The sequence below is a fragment of the Pyrus communis genome, chromosome 3 (genome assembly GCF_963583255.1).
Source record: "Pyrus communis chromosome 3, drPyrComm1.1, whole genome shotgun sequence".
Classification (NCBI taxonomy): domain Eukaryota; kingdom Viridiplantae; phylum Streptophyta; class Magnoliopsida; order Rosales; family Rosaceae; genus Pyrus; species Pyrus communis.
The window spans coordinates 14,438,677-14,459,494 of NC_084805.1; the positions used below are offsets into that span (position 1 = coordinate 14,438,677).

Here is a 20,818-nt window from a genome sequence, read left to right on the forward strand (position 1 = left end):
AAATGATGGCTTTATCCTATCATCATGTCCATAGGTTGAAACCTACTACCTCTTTTCCCTAGATATAATCATCCTAATTACATCACATCACTATCTCACAATTTCACCTTTATCCCATTGTTCCACATGGTTCTACATGCAAATCCATTCAAATATGGAACCCATGCAACTTACTAGATACCAAGCTTCATGATAAACCCTCCCATGACTCTCCTTACTGCCATATTAATTGTAAAGGGTTAGCAAGCAGCCAGTTGTGCAATCTCCTTTAATTTATCCACAATTTGATAAAACCCTTAATTATCTGCAAAAGAATCCCACACGTATCTCTACAAGATTTAAGGATACTTTCAAGATAATTACTACTATTAAAATCAATAGTAATGCGAAGTAAAACCTCTTAATTTTCATAATAATCCAACCGCTTCGATTGCTTAGGTCGAAAATGTAAAATCAGGACCAAAGAAGTATATATGATTGATGACTATATGCTGTGAAGATGTTTTAAGATATGATGTTTGAGCTACTAAGCTCCGTTGAGATATATGTAGTTATGTTTGGAAATATTATGTTCAATGATTTTTGTGCTTGTCTAGTGGTCATTATATGCCTACGGATAAATGATACTTATCTTGGCTTCGGCCGAGAGATATATGATATGGATTCGGCAAGGAGATATATGATATGGCTTCGGCTGGGTGATATAAGTTATGGCTTCGATCGGGAGATACATGATATGGCTTTGGTCGGGAGATATAAGATATGGCTTCGGTTGGGTGTTGGTTGGTGGTTTCGGTTGATTATGATAACATTATTAAGCACACTATATGATATATGTTTTACAAAGGTTTTATGGCATGCTAGGGTTTTCAGAAAACCTATTACATATTATACTATTGAGTTTCATAAACTTTGGGGGTTAGTATGTTGATGAATAATTGTTTTAGTATTACTTATATATCAAGTTGGTCCACTCATGTTTTGTTCTGCGCCCTCTCAGGACTTAGATTCGAGGTGTACAATCCCAACGTCAAGGCACTTCCACATTGGCATCTTCGAGTCCTCTCGGTGTAGGACCCATCCTTTTGTTCATTCATTTTTATATTATTCCTTTATATAATTCAGGATTAGTTGTATGCTCTGAACACGTTCCATAATTGCATTTTCATTATAGTTAAATTTATAAGTTTTATTTATGTTCGTTACTTCTCATCCACGTGCCTACCTTGGTGTTTGGTGGATATCAGGGTTAGGCATGTTAATTTGGCATTAGAGCGTGGTTTGTTCGGAGCATACTTAGGATCTTCTGTTACTGTAGTAGTGTGACGGTCATGACATCATTTGGATGTCACTACTTTCGGATTTGTTGTCCTTCAACACGATGGTGCAACCTTCATTCTACGTGAATAGTCATATCCTATTGAAGAATAAGAAATTTTGTGTCGGGATTATGCCTCATCGGTGACGAAATGGATTAATGGACGACTTTCAACATCGAATCGATATGTTGCAACATGCGTTCCTTAGGAATTAAGGGCAGAGTTGGTTTTACATTTGAAGTGACGTGGATTAGAAATCTCAATATGAGGAAGTCTAGTTAAGACCAACTGAAGATCTGAGATGGCGATGCTACTCTGCAACATGTGTTCCTTAGGAATTGCAGGCAAAGTCGTACCTACATAGGAGTGTGGTGAAATGAAAAATCTAAGTGGTTTAAGTTTGGAAGATCCAAATCGATGATGTCACTCTGTGACATGTGTTCCCTAGCAATGGCGGGCAGAGTCATATCTTTATGGAAATTGTTCGAATCATTTGAAGTTCATGTTCGAGAAAGCAAGTAAGCGCTAGATGTTGCGAAGTGTAGTAAGTGTTATTTTGGTGTGATTGAATCTATGTCCTCGGACTCGCTCCTGCTAAGGAAATTCGTGTGGACCCTTAGAACAATTCTCGGCGATTGTTCTATCGATAACCTTCTCGCTTACTCCAACCACGAGGTCAAGTTCATTGAACATCGACAGTCAGCTGTACGTCAAATTCTTTGAACGTTGTTTTTGTTTAAAGTAGATACTTTTCTTAGGAGTTTCTGGGGTAACAGACGTTTCTCCCATCAATTTCCAAAAAGGGTTACAACCGTTGGAAATTGGAAAATCCTTACAAGATGTTTTGAAATACGAAATGTCTTTGGTCTTGTCAAATCATATCAGCAGTTCTTAACTACTCTTTTGAGCTTTGACTTATTTCCTTTTTGGCTAAGAAACCAATCAACTTTATTGCGATGCTGACGGTGAACGAAGTTTCTGACAATAGGGTATTGTCTCATGACGTTTCTAACAACTCAAAAGTGTTTCTGACAACTCTTTTGAGCTTCAACTTATTTCGTTTTTAGCTTTTACACTTTTCAAATTTCTACGATGGTGTATTATTAAATGTTGGCTGCATGTTGATGCAGCAAGATCAAGTAACGTGTATGCCTCTTGATGTTTGGAATTGCATGATGTGAACCATATTAGCTTTAACCTAGAGCTAATAACAATCTTCCTTGCTGTGAAATTTGGTGACGTTTTCTCTATGGCGAGAAATGTTTCATCCTTTTTTATTGAAGAAGATATAGTGTGTTTGCACACAGAAATAGTTGAGTTGGAGACAGAAGAGGTGGATGGAACTCATCGATGAGTTATTTGCACCTTTGAGTACCATCGTGGTCAGGCAATTATAATAGTTGATGCTCTTAGGCAGAAAACCCCATGGACAATTTACTTTCATCTGAGCAATCCATGTCCCACTATCATTTTCTCTTCGTGGAATTGGAACTCCCTTGATACAAAACAAGTTGCTTTTTCCTAAGGACAATGAAGTTGGAAAAAGGAAATTTTTTGGTAAGGCTCACATTTCAGCGTATGCCATGCATGCTAGTAGTATTAAATTGTACCACTGTTTTCGTCTTTTATTACTAGCATTGTATGTATAGGATGTCGTTGAATATGTGAGTAGATGTCTGATTTACTGGTAAGTGGAAGCGGTGAGATGGAAGCATTTGGGCTTATCTCAATTTCCTTCTATTCTTGTTTGGAGGTAGGAAGAAATTCCCATGTTTGTCCTTCTTGGGTTGTCGGGGACCCATTAAGGATGCGAATGAAAATGCGTGAATGTCACCATAGAGTTCCTATACAAACCACCTTATACACGTGGAGACTATGATAATGTTTCGGTATTTGTTGATCAACTCACTCTTTGTATTATCTACCAGTCCGTGAGGATTATACTTTCAACCACTTGGCAAAAAAAAAAAAAAAAAAATTATTCTAGACTTCGTTATATCGACATCTTGATTACCATCAATTTCGACCAAAATCTTTGTTTCACTTCCTCGTACTGGAAGGCATTCTAGTGGACTTTGGGTTCATACTTACCCTATGACACTTCATACCATTTCTAAAGCAGATAAACTATTCAGGAAAACCACTAAGATTTGAAAGTTTTAGCCGGAACCATCATTCGTTCCATCACCCTTTAACATCCTATCAAGCGAATCATTACCACCGATGATTGAATATTCCTAAGTTTATCGTTGTAACAAGTTGTTTTAAAGTTGGAATGGGGAAAAAGTTTGAGTTCCCGTCCATCAGATTGCTTTAGACTACCACCGAGTCGAGTTTGCATTCAACCATCTCGACTTGCCACCACAGAATGACGTTAGGTACTTACACGTATTCTTACATCAAAGCTATGCTTTCCCTCCAGTTATCATATACTTTAGATTTGTTAGACTTGTTTTGACCCTTACATTTGTGAATGTTCACTTAACCCTTTCAGCATAGCTTTTCGCTAAATTCAAGAGAAATTTTTAATAAATCAGCTTGCACAGGTGCTGTGGATTACATTGTTCTGGTTCTCAATGTATCGCCATTTTTGTACCTCGTCGTGATGCCCGTGTCGCTTCTAAGTTTTGTGAAGTTTTCGTGAAGGTTTTGAGTACTAAGTTGTTTGTCCTGTATCGTATCTTTATTTGCAGACTGTTGGACAATTTTTAATGAACTAGCTAGATCTTGAAAGACGTGTTGCATTCTTTTGATTTGTGGTTTCTAAACGATTAGATTTTGCACCGATCTCTTTTGGAGTAGTTACGACGATGATTTTATTTTCAGTTTGTGTGTGGCACTATTTGATACTTGGTATGATAGATTCTATTGGCAGCATTGGTTAGATATTAGAGTTTTGTGAATTGGTTTTCGGATGTTTGATTTACGATTGGAGAAACTGTGTGCTTGTGTTGTTGTCACCTTAGTGGCTGGACAAATTGGTATGTTTGCACCTTTAGGAAATTACTATTTGCTTATCGAGACAACAATGTGTTGTCGATATCGTGGGCATCCGATTGTGATAGCGATGGCTTATTCGTTGGGTTCATTAAGCAAGTGGATAAGTAGACCCGCCTATGATACTTGTTATTATTTATTTATTGTTAAGGCTCGACCCAAAGATGCACACCTGTTCTCGAAGTATGTGACGTTACGAATGCTTGGGCGAGACCCATTTTTCATTTTCGACTTTAATTTTCAGTGCAAGCATTTTAACTTACCTTATTATAGTTATATATGTGTTTTCTGATGTTACAAATGTTTTGGGGGAGATATAAGATATGGCTTCGGCCGGGAGATATATGATATGGCTTCGGCCGGGAGATATAACTTATGGCTTCGACCGGGAGATATATGATATGGCTTTGGTCAGGAAATATACGATATGGCTTCGGCTGGGTGTGGGTTGGGGGTTCAGGCCGATTATGATTACATTATTAAGCACACTATATGATATATGTTTTACGAAGGTTTATGGCAGGCTAGGGTTTTCGGAAAACCTATTACATATTATACTATTGAGTTTTCATAAACTTTGGGGGTTAGTACGTTGATGAATAATTATTTCAGTATTACTTATATATCAACTTATTCCACTCATATTTTGCTTTGCGCCCCCTCAAGACTTAGATTCAAGGCGTACAATCCCGGCTTCAAGGCACTCCCGCATCGGCATCTTCGAGTCCTCTTGGTGTAAGACCCATCCTTTTGTTCATTCAATTTTATATTATTCCTTTTTACAGTTCAGGATTAGTTGTATGCTCTGAACACGTTCCACAATTGCATATTCATTATAGTTATATTTATAAGTTTTATTTATGTTCGTTACTTCTCATGCACGCTAGTATGGCTTCGTCACCTTCGGATGTCAGCCAATACATGCCTACCCTAGTGTTCAGTGGATATCAAGATCGGGCGTGTCACCTTATGGTTTTGAGAATAGGATGGACAAGTGTCATTGGTTCTGTGGTTATTTTCAAAATTTATAAATTCTGGAAATAGGCGTCTGTTGAGGCGCCATAATTGAATGAGTAAAGCAATTTCCCATCGAGAATAAATTTGATTTTATTTAACAAACAATATTATTTACGCTCAGGTAGAAGGCGTGAGTTTAGCCTCACAATAGGCTAGCAATAATTGTACGGACATTTTGGTTATAATAATGAAATAAATTTTTTTAATTAATGTTTATTAATAAAAATTGTTTAATAAATTACACATAATTTAATCTTTTTCTTATGGCCTATATTTAGCTGACAAGGAGAGGAGGCCGGCGGCATAGAGAAAATATATAGAGAGAGATGTGTTTGTAACGTTGTGTAGAGGATGTGTTATTCCCCCTACGTAGTGCCTTTATTTATAATAATAAGGGAGAGAAGAAATCCTCATCCTCCAAGGAAAACAAGTCCTAATAGGGACAAATAGCTACAATCAAATATAATCTAGGATTTACATTTAAATAAAAAGTTTATATAACACTCTTCCTTAAGTGTGCAAATACTCAAGTAGATTTGGCATCATGAAGTAGTTGAGGAAGTAGACTCGCCGAACTGATTCTGGGAACACGCTAGTATCAATAAGGTAGGAACTTGCATAAGCAACTAAATTTCACAAAAAACCCTAAGGCTACGGTAAAAACCTCGAGTACGGACAAAATCCATAGTCTAAGGAAAAATGTGTGAGTAATGCAAAGTCAAATGAAACGTCTACAGGACGTCATCAAGGATTTGATCAACCCAAGGTGGGTGTCTCGTCAAATCCTAGTTAGGTAGCAAAAACCTAGTGGGAAAAATGCCCTTAATCGTAGGGAAAAAGAGTACATTAAGATCAAGCAAGTATACTTCAAGATACTTCCCCTGAGTTTGACACAATTCTAAAGAGAACTAACAATGTTACAACTCAAAAAGTTTACGCATACCAATTCCTTGAACAAGCTTCTAAAACATTGTCTTCGGTAGTGATTTGGTGAAGAGGTCGGCCAAATTTTCTTGTGAATGGATTTGGGTGACTTAAATCTTCTGATGCTTTTGTTTGGATGTGAGAAGAAGAACTTCAGTGCAATGTGCTTGGTGTTGTCTCCTTTGATGTAACATTTCTTGAGTTGTTTAAAGCATGTTGCATTGTCTTCATAAATCATCGTCGGAACGTCAATGACGGGGTAAAGATCGCAAAAGCTTTGAATATGGCCCATAACTGCTCTCAACCAAAAGCATTCCCAAGTTGCTTCGTGTAGGGCGAGAATTTCAAGATGGTTAGATGAAGTGGCAACAAGGTCTGTTTAGTTGACCTCCAAGAGATTGCAATGCCTCCAACGGTAAAGGCATAACCCATTTGAGAACGCCCATTATGCGGATCAGAAGCATCATGCATCGACATAACTAAAAGGCAATAATTGACTTGAGATAAGCGCGTGTGACATCAGTTAAGGATTTGTAGAGATAGAACAAGCCAAAATCCATGGTACCCTTAAGGTAGTGGAAAATGTCTTTAACACCAATTCAATGTCTGCATGTTGGTGCATTATTGTATCTTGCCAAAAGATTAACAGTGAAGAAGATGTTGGGACTAGTGCATTGAGCTAAGTACAATAAAGCACCTATCACACTTAGATAAGGAACTTCAGGCTCTAAAATCTCTTCATCATCCTCATTCGGACGGAAGGGAACTTGTTTTGCATCTAGCGATTGAACGACCATAGGAGTACTCGAAGGTTTCGCTTTATCCTTATTAAAGCAGTGCGACACTTTCTAGGTGTAGTTCGATTGATGTACTATTCCATCCAAAACAGTGATCTATCTTGAGACCGAGACAATATTGAGTTTTTCCTAGATTTTTCATCTCAAATTCCGACTTCAGGTGCATGACAGTTCTTACGAGCTCTTCAGGAGTTACGATGAGATTCATGTCATTGACATATACTGCAACAATCGAAAAATCGAAATGTGACTTCTTAATGAATACACAAAGGCATAGTTCATTATCCACATATCCCTGACTAGTCAAATACTTACTCAGACGGTTATACCACATTCTTACGGATTGCTTCAAACCGTAGAGTGAACACCTCAGCCGAATTGAGAGCATGTCTGGGGTTTGGAAATATTTGATCCAATCAATGCAAGTTCTTTTCGAACTTTCATATAAATTTTCGTATCAAGATCCCTATAGAGATACGCAGTTACTAATTCCATCAGCTACATACTCAGTTTTTCGAAAACTACCAAACTGATAAGGTAATGAAAAGTAATCACATCCATAACGGGTGAATAAATTTCGTCATAGTCAATCCAGAGGCGTTGTGAGAAGCCTTGCGCAACAAGACGAGCTTTGTAACACACAATTTCGTTATTCTCTTTACGCTTTCGAACGAAAACCTACTTATAGCAAAAGGCTTCACATATGGGGGAGTAGGAGTTATAGGTCCAAACATCTTACATTTCGCTAGCGAATCAAGTTCAACTTAGATTGCTTCTTTCCAGTTTGACCAATCAGTCCTACGTCGACATTCATCAACGAAACAGGGTTCAATGTCATCGCTCAACATGATCTCAGTAGCTATTGCATATGTTAATGCATTATCAACAATCATCTCATTTATACACTAAACATCATCCAAGCTAATATAATGGACCGAAATCTCACGATTCTCAAGAGGTGGATTTGTTTCTTCAAGGACGCTTCAGTAATTTAGAATTTCCTCATGAGTTGGATAAAATGAGTAGGCGACAATCGGATTCACGATAGGTTCTTCAAGGGCCTGTGTAGTGGGTTTCCTCTTCCGGGGGTGTGAATCCTTTGAACCAAGTGGTTTGCCACACTTGTGTGTAAGGGCAGATGATTGGCTAGCCGCTAATGTACGTGGATAAACCAAAGTGGCGGCTCGGGCCTCTAAGAGAGAAGTCTGTCATACAGTTGGTACATCCATCTTTACAAGCACAGTCGCAGCTGGAATATGTGATCTTGTTAGATTAGTGAAAACATTTGGCACGCTCTGAGCTATGCTCTGAAGATCTAATATGTGCTGTACTTCAGTCTCAGACTGAGCGGTGCGATGATCTAAATGAGAAGACTGTATCATTGAAGAAGAATCATATCCGATATAGATTCTCATCTTTCGCTGAGGCCCCATTTTTGTACGTAAGGGTGGTGAAATCAGCATATAGACCGCACATCCAAAAATGGGCAGATGCGATATGTCGGATTCATATCTTATAACCAACTGAATGGTGTTATATGGTTGAGAAGTAACAGGCTTCAGGCAGGCCAATATGGCTGCATGTAATATTACATGGCCTTAAGCAGCAATCAGGAGCTTGGTACGTATGACCAATGATTAAGCAATCATTTGTAAGCGCTTAATGAATGCTTCTGCCAGGCTGTTTTAGGTGTGAACATGGGGTACTAGATGTTGAACTTCAACCTCAATCGACATGCAATAGTCATCAAAAGTTTTAGATGTGAATTCTCCAGCATTATCCAATTGAATATATTTGATCAGATAATCAGGGTGGTGAACTATGAGCTTGATAATGCAGTGTTCCTTGTGGACAACAATTTAGAGAATGCAGTGTTCCTTGTGGACAACAATCACACGTGTGACCAACGTGTGGAAGCGTCAACCAAAACCATAAAATATCTAAATGGTCTGCAAGGAGGGTGAATCGGTCCACAAATGTCCCTCTGAATCCTTTGTAGAAAAATAGGAGGATTTGAATGAATCTTGTCATAAGAAGGCTTAATAATAAGCTTTCCCATAAAGAAGGTTTGACATGCGATTCTTTGAATCGAACCTAAACTTCGAGTAAGTGGATGCCCGTGTGATGATTTGAGGATACAACGCATCGCTGTTCGTCCAAGGTGTCCCAAAAGATCATGCCAAAGTGTAATTTCGTGCGTGGTCCTAGAGGTAGAGCTAGCCACATAGTGGCTTTCTATAGGGTGTATGGTCGTAGTATACAGACCACTCAGGATACACTCAATCTTCTCTAGAATATGTTTCTGGCCATATTCGTAAGAAGTGATGCACAGAAATTCAACTCCATATTCTACATAGGTTTCAGCGTGGTATTATTATCTCTAATATCCTTGAAACTCAACAACGTTCTTCCAGAACATAGAGAATAAAGTGCCTCATTAATGGTCAAGATTGTACCATTGGACAACATTATACGTCCCTTACCGTATCTTCAATCAGGTTGGATAAGCCTGAGATGGTTGTCAGAGGTGCATTCTTAGGTATGAAGTTAGTGAAATAGATGCGTTCATGTAAAACGGTGTGTGTGGTTGCACTATCTGCCAGAGAACTAACTTTCCCACTAGTCATACCTAGAAATAAAAATGAATTTGAATCGGTCACATGCATAAAAGTTCCAAAAACAAATATCCATTCAAAATAATTTAAGTATTCAAGGATGGTAATTAATAAAAACTTAATATCCAAAAAACAAATCACCAACAAATAATCCAAACATAAAGGAATTTGTTCAAAATTAAACCAAAAACAAGGGGGGTTCAGCCACTAGGTGGAATTCGGCCCCCAAGGCTCTAAATTCAACTAAAAATAGTTCATGTCTAAGATTCTAATCTTTCATAGGGTTCTAATCTTCCATACGGTTGGTATCTTCTTGAAAGTTAGAAACCTCCATCTTGGTACTCTTCGGTTCTTCCACTTGCACAAAGTTATTCAAACTTCTTATGACGAGAATGATATTCAGCTACAACCTTTTGGGGAGCTCGACAAACATGGGACCAATGGTTATTTGAACCACAGTGATAGCACATGTTCGCAACCATGATTTCAGGTGCTTTGCCATTATTCTTGAAGTTTGGGGCCTTGGGAGCGATGTTAGGTAGCTTCTGGGCTCGGTTTCCTCCCTTAGGTGGGCCTTGGCTCTATTAACCTTAACGGGGTGGCTTCTGGCTGCCCCTACAACGTATATGTTGGCGTTTTGGGCGTTGGTTTGTGCTATAATGTGATTTAGGCACAACAGTCGCCCTAGTAAGTTGAGCTTGATGATTTTTCATCAATAGCTAATTCTGTTATTCATCGAGAAGTAAAACAGAGATCAAATCCAAAAACTTAATGAACTTTTGAGCCCTATATTATTGCTACATGAATATTAGAAGCATAGAATGTCGAATATGTCTTCTCCAAGAGATCTTCTTTGGAAGGTCTTGTTACAGAACTCGAGAAGTGATCAGATTCAACAAACTTCATAATTATATTCATTCACAGACTTAAAGTCTTGGAAGCGCAAATGCTGCTAGTCATGTCTTACTTCAAGTAAGAAGATCATTTTGGTGATCAAAGCAATTAGCCAAAGCGACCTAGAGTGCTCGTGGATCTTCTTCAGTAAGGTATTTGGTTTGCAGTGCATCATGAATGTGTCTTCGGATGAAGATCATGGCAGTGACTTTCTCAGCTTCGCCAACTGGGTTGTCCGCCTCGTCTTCAATGGCGGGACGCAAATTTTTTGCAGTGAAGTGGAGCTTCACATATTGGACCTACTTGAGGTAGTTTCTTCCAAAGACCTCCAACACGGTGAAGTCGAGTTTGTTCAAATTTGACATGTTCCTATCACAAAATAAATGGACAAGATATGGTTAGTATAATGGAGAAAAAATCAATCTATTCACATAGGAGTAAAACATTTAGGTTCTAATAGACATGTATTGGTTTAAATTTACATTAAAAAACTTTTGGATTTTCAGGGGTGATGTTTTGAAGGAAAACTTAAGGTTTTCAAACAAGGCATGTTTCTAGAAACTTCAGGTTTCGAAATAATTATGAATTTTAGGTTCATATGTTCCTGCAGACAAATACATACATACATATATCTATAGAAATATGCAACAAGAAAATATGCAAATAGATCTTCAAGTCTTGATAATAATTGAATTAATTATTTGGACTTTGGGCCAAAATTAAATTGTGGATGAAAAAATTATAAAACCCATAAGGCCTAAAAAAAAAAGCATTTAAACTTAGGGCCCAAAATATTGAGCCAAAGCCCACGGGTGGGCTGAGTAATTTAAAAGGTGCAGCCCAATCCCAAAAATTGGGCTGGGTTAGGCTCGACTTGGTTGTAGGTCCAAGACAAATAGGCACAAATTCGTTGCTTCGCAGTGTATATGTTCTCGGGGGGCACAATCAAGTGCGTCGCATGCTAAGTGCACCGAATCACCAGCTACAGGCTGGGATTTAGTGCGGTTGGGTGCAGGGAACCTGGAGAGCCTTACAGGGGCTGGGTTTTGTTGCAGTGGGGACACTGAGAGACCAAGGCCCAATTGGGATGGTGTCATTCAAAGGTAAAGCTTTGAGTAAGAAACCCATATGCACAAATGTGGGCTGCAAATGCGGGCCCAGATGGCTATGGCCCAAATAAAGGTGCCACTCGTGTGCAATACAGACACAGATACACCAACACATCGGTTGGGATCCAATAGGCCGGTATTGGGCCGAGAGAAGCACCGAAGGCCAAGGGGCTAGTGATTGTTGACAGATAGGCCAAGCTTAATTAGGCTTGGATTTTTTTATCTAGACACCCTAGTGTAAGTTGGGTGAGCTCGTCATAGAAGAAAACTGGCGCCACTGCTTCAGGCGGTCGTGTCATGTACAAAAAATCACGGTGAATATCGTGGGTTCACTGGCAACCCAAAAAATTGAATGAACAGTAAAAAATCTCAACTTTCTTTTTAGGAACCCTAAAAATTAAATCGGGATTTCGAAAGAAAAACCAATTAGATTCAAACGGATCTATGTCAAGACTCGTCGATGACAACTTCAAGTTGTCTAGGAGGGTAGCCGTGTTTGCTGGGCATGGCTGCAGGAGATGCGACCCCGTCTGGGCGTCAGGTTTAAGGTTTAGGCCTGTAGTCGTGGCTCCAGGATTGGGTTTCTCAGCTCGGGGAAAGGGATGGCCCATGTGACATGGTTGTTTCAACGAAACCCTAAAAAAAAAAATTAACTTAATTCCAAATTATAAAATTAATGAAATTTGATGCATATTCAACATATAATTTAATTCATTAACAGATATATGATGCAATTTATGGTAATATCAATTCACATAATTCATATTATGGATATACATGCACAATTTATGTAGAATCTAAAATTTGAAAAATGTAAAGTTGGGTCATGCATTATGGTGAATGTTCATGTCATCATGGCTGCATAAATACAAGATAAAAACAGTTGTTTTGAAAGAACCTGATTGCGTGATAATATTGATGAACTGGTTTGATGCAGAAAACTTCCACGTAAGATTCCTAAGCACAGCGATAGAAGCGTGTTGATAACATGTTGTGGCCTATATTTAATTGACAATGAGGGGGGCTGGTGACACAGAGAAAATATAGAGAGTATGATGTGTTTGTAGGGTTGTGTAGAGGAGTGTTATTCCCCCTACGCAGTACCTTTATTTATAGTAATAAGGGAGAGCAGAAATCCTTTTCCTCCAAGGAAAAGGATTGGGTTTCTCAGCTCGGGGAAAGGGATGGTCCATGTGACATGGTTGTTTCAACGAAACCCTAAAAAAAAAAATTTAACTTAATTCCAAATTATAAAATTAATGAAATTTGATGCATATTCAACATATAATTTAATTCATTAACAGATATATGATGCAATTTATGGTAATATCAATTCACATAATTCATATTATGGATATACATGCACAATTTATATAGAATCTAAAATTTGAAAAATGTAAAGTTGGGTCATGCATTATGGTGAATGTTCATGCCATCATGGCTGCATAAATACAAGATAAAAACAGTTGTTTTGAAAGAACCTGATTGCGTGATGATATTGATGAACTGGTTTGATGCAGAAAACTTCCACGTAAGATTCCTAAGCACAGCGATAGGAGCGTGTTGATAATATGTTGTGGCCTATATTTAATTGACAATGAGGGGGGCTGGTGACACAGAGAAAATATAGAGAGAATGATGTGTTTGTAGGGTTGTGTAGAGGAGTGTTATTCCCCCTACACAGTACCTTTATTTATAGTAATAAGGGAGAGCAGAAATCCTTTTCCTCCAAGGAATACAAGTCCTAATATGGAAGAATAACTAGAATCAAATATAATCTAGGATTTATACAATCACACTTAAATAAGAAGTTTACAACACTTTTTTTTTTTTTATTGTTTTTAATATTAAATAATTGTTACCTGACTAAGAATGTCGTCGGTATAGGTTTTTACATTTTTATTCTTTTTTGTTTATAAAGCTTACCCATCGAAATTTCATCAAGTAATATACAGTTTATATTTTTTTTTCGTAAATTTAAACTTTGGTCGAGGAAAATATTTGGTCGGGCATGCCTTTCGTCGGGCTTAGTTGGTTAACACAGATTTGCGCAACAAATTGATCGTCCATAATTATGTCAGGCAAACACAGAGTTGCCTAACGAATTCTAAATATTGTCGGGTTAAACTTCGAGCGACGACTTTTGCACGTCAAACTTTATTCAAATCATAAATGTAAAGCCATATTTGGACCCATGTTCATAGACTTCATTAACTTTATTCTCTCATGCATTTGAAAATCTAAGACAGTTTTTTTCTTTCTTTCTTTTTTGTTGAAAGAGAGTTTTTTTTCTTGGATAAAATAAATCCAAAGGAAAGTTAGACCAATCAATTCACTTGCTATATATAACGTACGTCAACATGAATTGTAGTTTTTTTACGTGAAAGTTGGAGAAAAACCTGTTTCACCTTAACAATTAACTCCTCTTCCTCCTCGTCGTACCGGCGGCGCCACCCTCCTCTTCAACCCTCAAGAACCACCACCACCATCACTGATCCAAAATTGGGAATGCAAACGCATCCATAATCTTCCCCCACCGGGACACCAATGAGACTTCATTTGCCATAGAAATGATACCATTGTTACGGTAATGTTTTGATCGAATAAACATGAATATGTGATGATCAAAGGATCAATCGCATTTCATTATTGACATTTGTTGAAAGACAAAAACCCATCTTCGATTGGGATTTTCTGAGGTGGTGGGTTTCTTCAGTTTGAAGGTGTTTGATCAGGTTTTGGAGGTTTGGGGGGGGCCTTGGCCATGGCGGCGATTGTGAAAGAGATCCTGGCAAGGCCAATACAATTGGCAGACCAGGTGAGCAAGGCCGCCGACGAGGCACAATCTAACAAACAAGAGTGCATGGAGCTCAAATCCAAGACTGAGAAGCTCGCCGGCCTCCTCCGCCAGGCAGCGCGTGCGAGCAATGATCTCTACGAGCGCCCCACGCGTCGCATCATCGACGAAACCGAACAAGCCCTCGACAAGGCCCTCACCCTCGTCATCAAGTGCCGAGCCACCGGCCTTATGAAACGTGTATTCACCATCATCCCCAGCGGCGCCTTCAAAAAGATCGGTCAGCTACTCGACAACCACATTGGCGACGTGTCGTGGCTCCTCCAAGTCTCAGCCCCTGCCGACGACCGTGATGATGAGTATCTAGGGCTTCCCCCGATCGCCTCTAATGAACCGATCCTCTGCCTTATCTGGGAACAGATTGCGATCCTCTACACTGGCTCGATGGAGAAGCGATCTGATGCGGCAGCTTCTTTGGTGTCGTTGGCGAGAGACAACGACAGGTACGGGAGGCTGATCATTGAGGAAGGCGGGGTGCCTCCGCTGCTGAAGGTGGCGAAGGAAGGAGGAAAGGAAGGGCAGGAGAGCGCCGCCAGGGCAATTGGGTTGTTGGGAAAGGACCCCGAAAGCGTCGAGCAGATTGTGAACGCCGGCGTCTGCCCAGTGTTTGCGAAAATCCTCAAAGAAGGCCACATGAAAGTCCAGGCGCTCGTTGCTTGGGCGGTCTCCGAATTGGCGGAGAATCATCCGAAATGCCAAGACCCTTTTGCGCAAAACAATGTCATCCGATTGCTCGTGAGTCATCTCGCTTTTGAGACGATTCAGGAGCACAGCAAGTACACTATCCCGAGCAAGGAACAAATGTCGTTGCACTCAATTGTGATGGCGAGCAACAACAACACGGAGCATCAGACGGCACACCCGATAACTGGGAATCAAAACATGTTTAGTCAGATGCAGAATGTTGTGAAAAGCACAATGACTATGAACAATGAGGGTCCGGCTCCCCTCGGCTCTGGTCATGCGCAGGGGAAGCCGACTCAAAATAACAATCACCAGAACCTTCATCATCCGCCTCCGAGTCACCACATCGCGAGACCGCACAATCACCACGTGGCGCTGTCCGGGGCCAGCATCAAGGGGAGGGAGTACGAAGACCCCGAAACCAAGGCGGAGATGAAGGCAATGGCGGCGAGGGCGCTGTGGAAACTTGCCAAGGGGAATGCGAGTGTTTGTGGTAGCATCACGGAGTCAAGAGCGCTTTTGTGTTTCGCGGTTTTGCTAGAAACAGGTTCTTGGGAAGTTCAGCAGAATTCGGCCAATGCGCTTATGGAGATCACCGCGGTGGCAGAGCAGAATGCGGACTTGAGGCGGTCGGCTTTCAAGCCGACATCCCCCGCCTGCAAAGCAGTGGTCGAGCAGCTGCTGAAAATAGTCAAAAAGGCAGACTCCGACCTGCTTGAACCGTGCATCCAAGCGATCGGAAACTTAGCAAGAACTTTCAGAGCAACGGAGACGCGATTCATTGGGCCATTGGTGAAGCTGCTCGACGAAACAGAACCGAATATCTCTACAGCGGCTGTGATTGCACTGAACAAGTTTGCATGCACTGAGAATTTCCTCCACGTAAATCACTGCAAAGCGATTATAGAAGCCGGGGGAACCAAGCATCTAATTCAATTGGTTTATTTTGGGGAATCCGGGGTGCAGATTCCGTCATTGATTCTGCTGTGCTACATTGCGCTGCATATTCCGGACAGCGAGACGCTTGCTCAGGAGGAGGTGCTGATTGTGCTAGAGTGGTCGACAAAGCAGGCTTATCTGGCGAATGAACCGTCAGTCGAAGAATTATTACCGGAAGCTAAAAGTAGGCTGGAGCTTTATCAGTCTAGAGGATCAAGAGGATTTTATTGATGTAATCAAGTTGTACAATATTAATTTTTTAGGGGATATAACACAAAAAACTAACCTCGGTATTAACTCTTGACTGCTTTGTTTTGGTTTCATCATTCTCTTAAGATGTGCATACACATGTGAATTAGGTTTTAGGCCAGCGCTAGTTGCTGCATTTTAGTTTCTAGGTCATTTTTCTTTTCAAGTTTCTTCATTGTTCAAGCTGAACTTTCTGTTGAAGCTGTAATGTAGTTTGAATTGACAGATGTTGTTCATTTCTATATACAAATACAATTGTTGTTCCTTTTAGGCTTATTTTAGCAACGTCTCTTATAACTCGATTTTAATCTCATTTTACTTAATAAAACTCAAAAATCACTACTTCAGTTCTGAAAAAAAAATTTGGGTCAAATTTTTTCCTATAAATACCTAAGTCATTCCTACACCACTCCTCACAAAATTTTCACCATTTCAATTCTCATATTTTCTTACCTCTTCCAATAATCTTTCCTTCAATTTTTCCAATAATTTTCAAATGACCTCATCTGCAATGACAGGTAGGGCTTGGACCTGAAACAAAGATGAAGCTCTTTCCAGGGCTTATAGATGGGTGTCGGAAGATAGTGTGAGATGGAGTTCTCAAACAGGTGAAAGTGTTTGGACTCGTGTGTCCAAAAAATACTTAGAGTTCTACGAAGGCACCACTCCACCGAATACTCGAAACCACGAGAGTTGTTCTTCGAGATGGAAGAAACATCTTCATCCAAGTTTGAACAAATGACATCAAGCACTATTAGCAGCAGCAAGTAGACATGAAAGCGGCGCCAATTACTACGACGAAGTAAGTGTTTTCACAATTTATTTTAAATATTTAATTATATTACATTTAATTTCATAAATTAAATTCCTTTAATTTTTGTAATTCTATTTAATTATATTACATTTAATTTTATAAATTAATTTCCTTTAATTTTTGTAATTATATTTTCTAGGTACGCCAAGTGGAGGACTTATATATGGAGGGCAGCTCGAAACCCTTTTAGTTTCACGGTTGTTGGGAAATTTGTAAAGGGTGGGTGGTATTTGAAGATCCACCTCAACATAGAGTAGGTCCTACACCGGTGTTCAGAAATGCATCCTTAGCTGTAGATATGAATGAAGATGGATCTCCTACCATTCAACAAACAAGGGTAGAAAATCCGTCTTCGGGTGAAGGTTCCATACCTAGGGCTATGGGACGAAACAAGGCCCGAAGGTTGAAGGAAAAGGGTAAGGCAAATGATGATTACACCAATCAACAGGAAGTGGCGGCCTCATTGCGATTAATGGTGGAGCAAGATGCCCTTGTTGCAGAAGAAAGGAACTGTAGGCATGAAGAATAGGCTGAACAAATACAAGAAGAGAGGGATGATAAGAATATAGAAAGGAACACTTCGAATTACACTCTAATGAGTAAAGCCTATTTTGATAGGGGAAAAAAAAAGAAATTATGATCCGGCAGTAGTTGTTTACCTTCGACTATACTCCTACAATGGCAGATGATAAAGATAATCATGATTTCAGATATTAAAGGATCCCTTCTTCGGTTGGAGATGGTCTAAGGGATCTTTTAATGGGCCTTGTAGTAAGGATCAACTGATCCGAACACCAAATTTAGGTAAAATTGTTTTACTAACTATGGCTAGTAGTGATCCACTCTTAATCCACCATTTAAAATTTTCGGGATATCACATTGAAAATTACATGTTTTAAAATTGTTCCATCTCCATAAATAATGGATTACTCTGTTCCAGTGACTAGGACTTTTCTCTTCAACTCACTATATCCCAAATTCAAACCATCACCTGTCCCTTCAGTTTAGCTTAGGAGTAGTAATTAATGTTAACTAAGGCACATTTGGCCTCATTAAAAAAAAATAGACATTTGGCCTCATTAAAAAAAATAGTTTTAGACCAAGGACTTCTTTTGACCTGCTGACCTTTACAGAAAATGATCATCGTTGAATACTTTTTCTGGGGATCCTAGGGATCCCATGATCGAGACCGTCCATCGTAAATCGTGCGTTCAGTTTTTGTTAGGTACTATTTATATTTATTTTTAATTTTAAAATGATTTATGACCGCACGATGTACGATGGATGGTCTTGATCATGGGATCCCTAGGATCCCCAAGAAAAGGATCCGACCAGGATCCTTTTCCCTCTACAACCGAGCGCTCATTCCGACTTATGAGGATCCTCTCTGGACCCTGTTTGTGAGGATTCTGAGAATTCTCAAATCGTGTCCGTTTATCGTATATCGTATGGGCAGTTTTCGTTAGACACTGTTCATATTTAATTTTAAATAAAAATATTTAAAATAATTTCTGATTACATGATATACGATTAACAAACATAATTTAAAGATCTTCAAAATCGTCACAAAAAAAATTCAAAAAAACCCTCATTCCATTCCGACAACTTTTCGACCTCTGCAACCGTGCGCTTGTTCTAACACTTTCTGAACCGTTGTCTCATGGGGGAGATGGACCTACAATGTGTGCCAGTCATCGATATGGAGAATCCGTGGTGGGACCTCAACCTTTACATACTTGGCCACTAGGGGGCCCAAGAACCGCAGAGCATATATTTTGTGCGGAGTAAGCGGGCCTGTATAAAGTAGAGAGGAAACCCAAAGAAAGGGTTGGATTCTGGAGAGATTGAACAAGCGCACTGCTCCTTCCTTTTCACCTTGAATTTGTAAAGACCCCTCCCGCTCTCTTTCATTGAAACCCAACAAATACATTATAGATTCTCAGTGAATGTAGATAGTTTTTTGGGTGAACCACTCAAACTCTCATGTCTAGGTATTATGCAAATCCATGTCCATTTTATTTGACCACTTCGATCTTTTGTTGACCTTACCAGTTTCAGCGTAACAATTAATATTGCTTAAAAAAACTCGTTGTAAGTTCTAATTGTATATCATTTGTTCAAAATGCTAATTCATCCGTTGTCATAACAATTTCAATGGGAGATGTAAAATGTAAAATGATAGTGACGTTTTATTCTCAAAATATTTGTTAAAATGCTCTAACATTAGAGCAAATTATAGGAATGATCCCTTAATTTTAACCTAATTGGAACGATGGTCCCTCAACTTTATTGCTGTAACTATTGGTCCCTCAACTCGTCAAAATGTGCAACTATAATTCTTTTTGTTAACACAATCAATAGTTTCACTAAATTCAGTCACGTGCACGTAAGACTGATTGTAAGGGAAAATAAGGCAACATATTATTTCACGAGGGTTGAAGTCGACTAAATGCAAAACCTATTTCCAAATGAAACTTCCTCCATGTCCAATCTCATATTCCTCAAATTCTCACCATGTTGACCAATCCAATTGGAGCAAATTGATTTAGTTTCTTCGGCCAGACCCTCACCAGAGAAACAGTAAGGAGCTCAAAACCAAAAGGCTCAAGTAAAATCTCTATCTTCTTTGATGGCTTCGAGAGCTTCATCTTGTTTTGCTGGAGCATGTACACAGCAGATGTGGTCACTCATTTTCTTGAAATTGGATTCTTCCCTTGAATTCCACGTCTTTTGGACTAGCAAAACAGGTCACAGACTTTGGGCAGTCGGGGGCGATTTTGTTGCGTCTGGATTTGGAGCAGTCGATTGACTTCAACCCTCGGAAAATAATATGTTTTCTTATTTGCCCTAACAAGCAGCCTCCATGTGCCACCCACGTGATTGAATTGAACGGAATTATTGACTGTGTTAACAAAAAAGATTATAGTTACAAATTTTAACAAATTGAGGGACTAATGATCACGAAAATAAAATTGATGGACTATTACTTTAAATAGGTTAAAGCTAAAGAACCATTGCTAAAATTTTCAAACCTTGCTATTTATGGCCTCGCAAGATTACACTTTCACGAAATTGAATTCTATTTGAGGCTTTGAATACATGCGGGCGTCCAAATCTATACAAAACAAAATACATGGGCTAATGCATGTCATACACTTTGATGGACGAAGAAAATGAACTTTTAGTGGCTCTCAGTAATTAATATCAATTAATTTAATATTATTTTAATAAATAATAATTTTATTGGCTATTATTGACTCATAGTCATTATAATTCTCTAAAGTAAGTACTGGTTTAGTACTAAGGTACTTTTATAAAAAAAAATGGGCATAAAAAAAAAACTAAGGTAAAAAAGGTATTTGGTAAACACTTAAAAAATAACTTATTTTTACAGTTTTGGGTGAAAAAAAGTTGAAAATGTGAAGCAGCAAAAATGAGTTTGTTCTCACAGCACAACAAAAGTAGTTTTTTTTCAAAGCACAGCAATACCAAACCAGAGTATGGTTGGAGTACAACTTTTTCGAGAAGCTTCTAAAATAACTTTTTGACAGTTTTAACTAAAATTTTACTATAAAATAGAGAACATGATTGGAGATGCTCTTA

The 20,818-nt window shown here is 39.0% G+C and overlaps 1 protein-coding gene across 1 annotated transcript; it reads left to right on the forward strand.

Moving 5' to 3' along the window:
* Window positions 1-14,408: 14,408 nt before the first annotated feature.
* Window positions 14,409-16,530, forward strand: LOC137727404 (uncharacterized). The gene has a single exon (XM_068466271.1). The coding sequence runs from the start codon at window positions 14,437-14,439 to the stop codon at window positions 16,381-16,383; it is 1,947 nt and encodes a 648-aa protein (XP_068322372.1). The 5' UTR covers window positions 14,409-14,436; the 3' UTR covers window positions 16,384-16,530.
* The last annotated feature ends 4,288 nt before the right edge of the window (window positions 16,531-20,818 follow it).

Excerpts from the sequence above, each read along its gene's own strand:
- LOC137727404 (XM_068466271.1), top strand. The coding sequence starts at position 14,437 with ATGGCGGCGATTGTGAAAGAGATCCTGGCAAGGCCAATACAATTGGCA.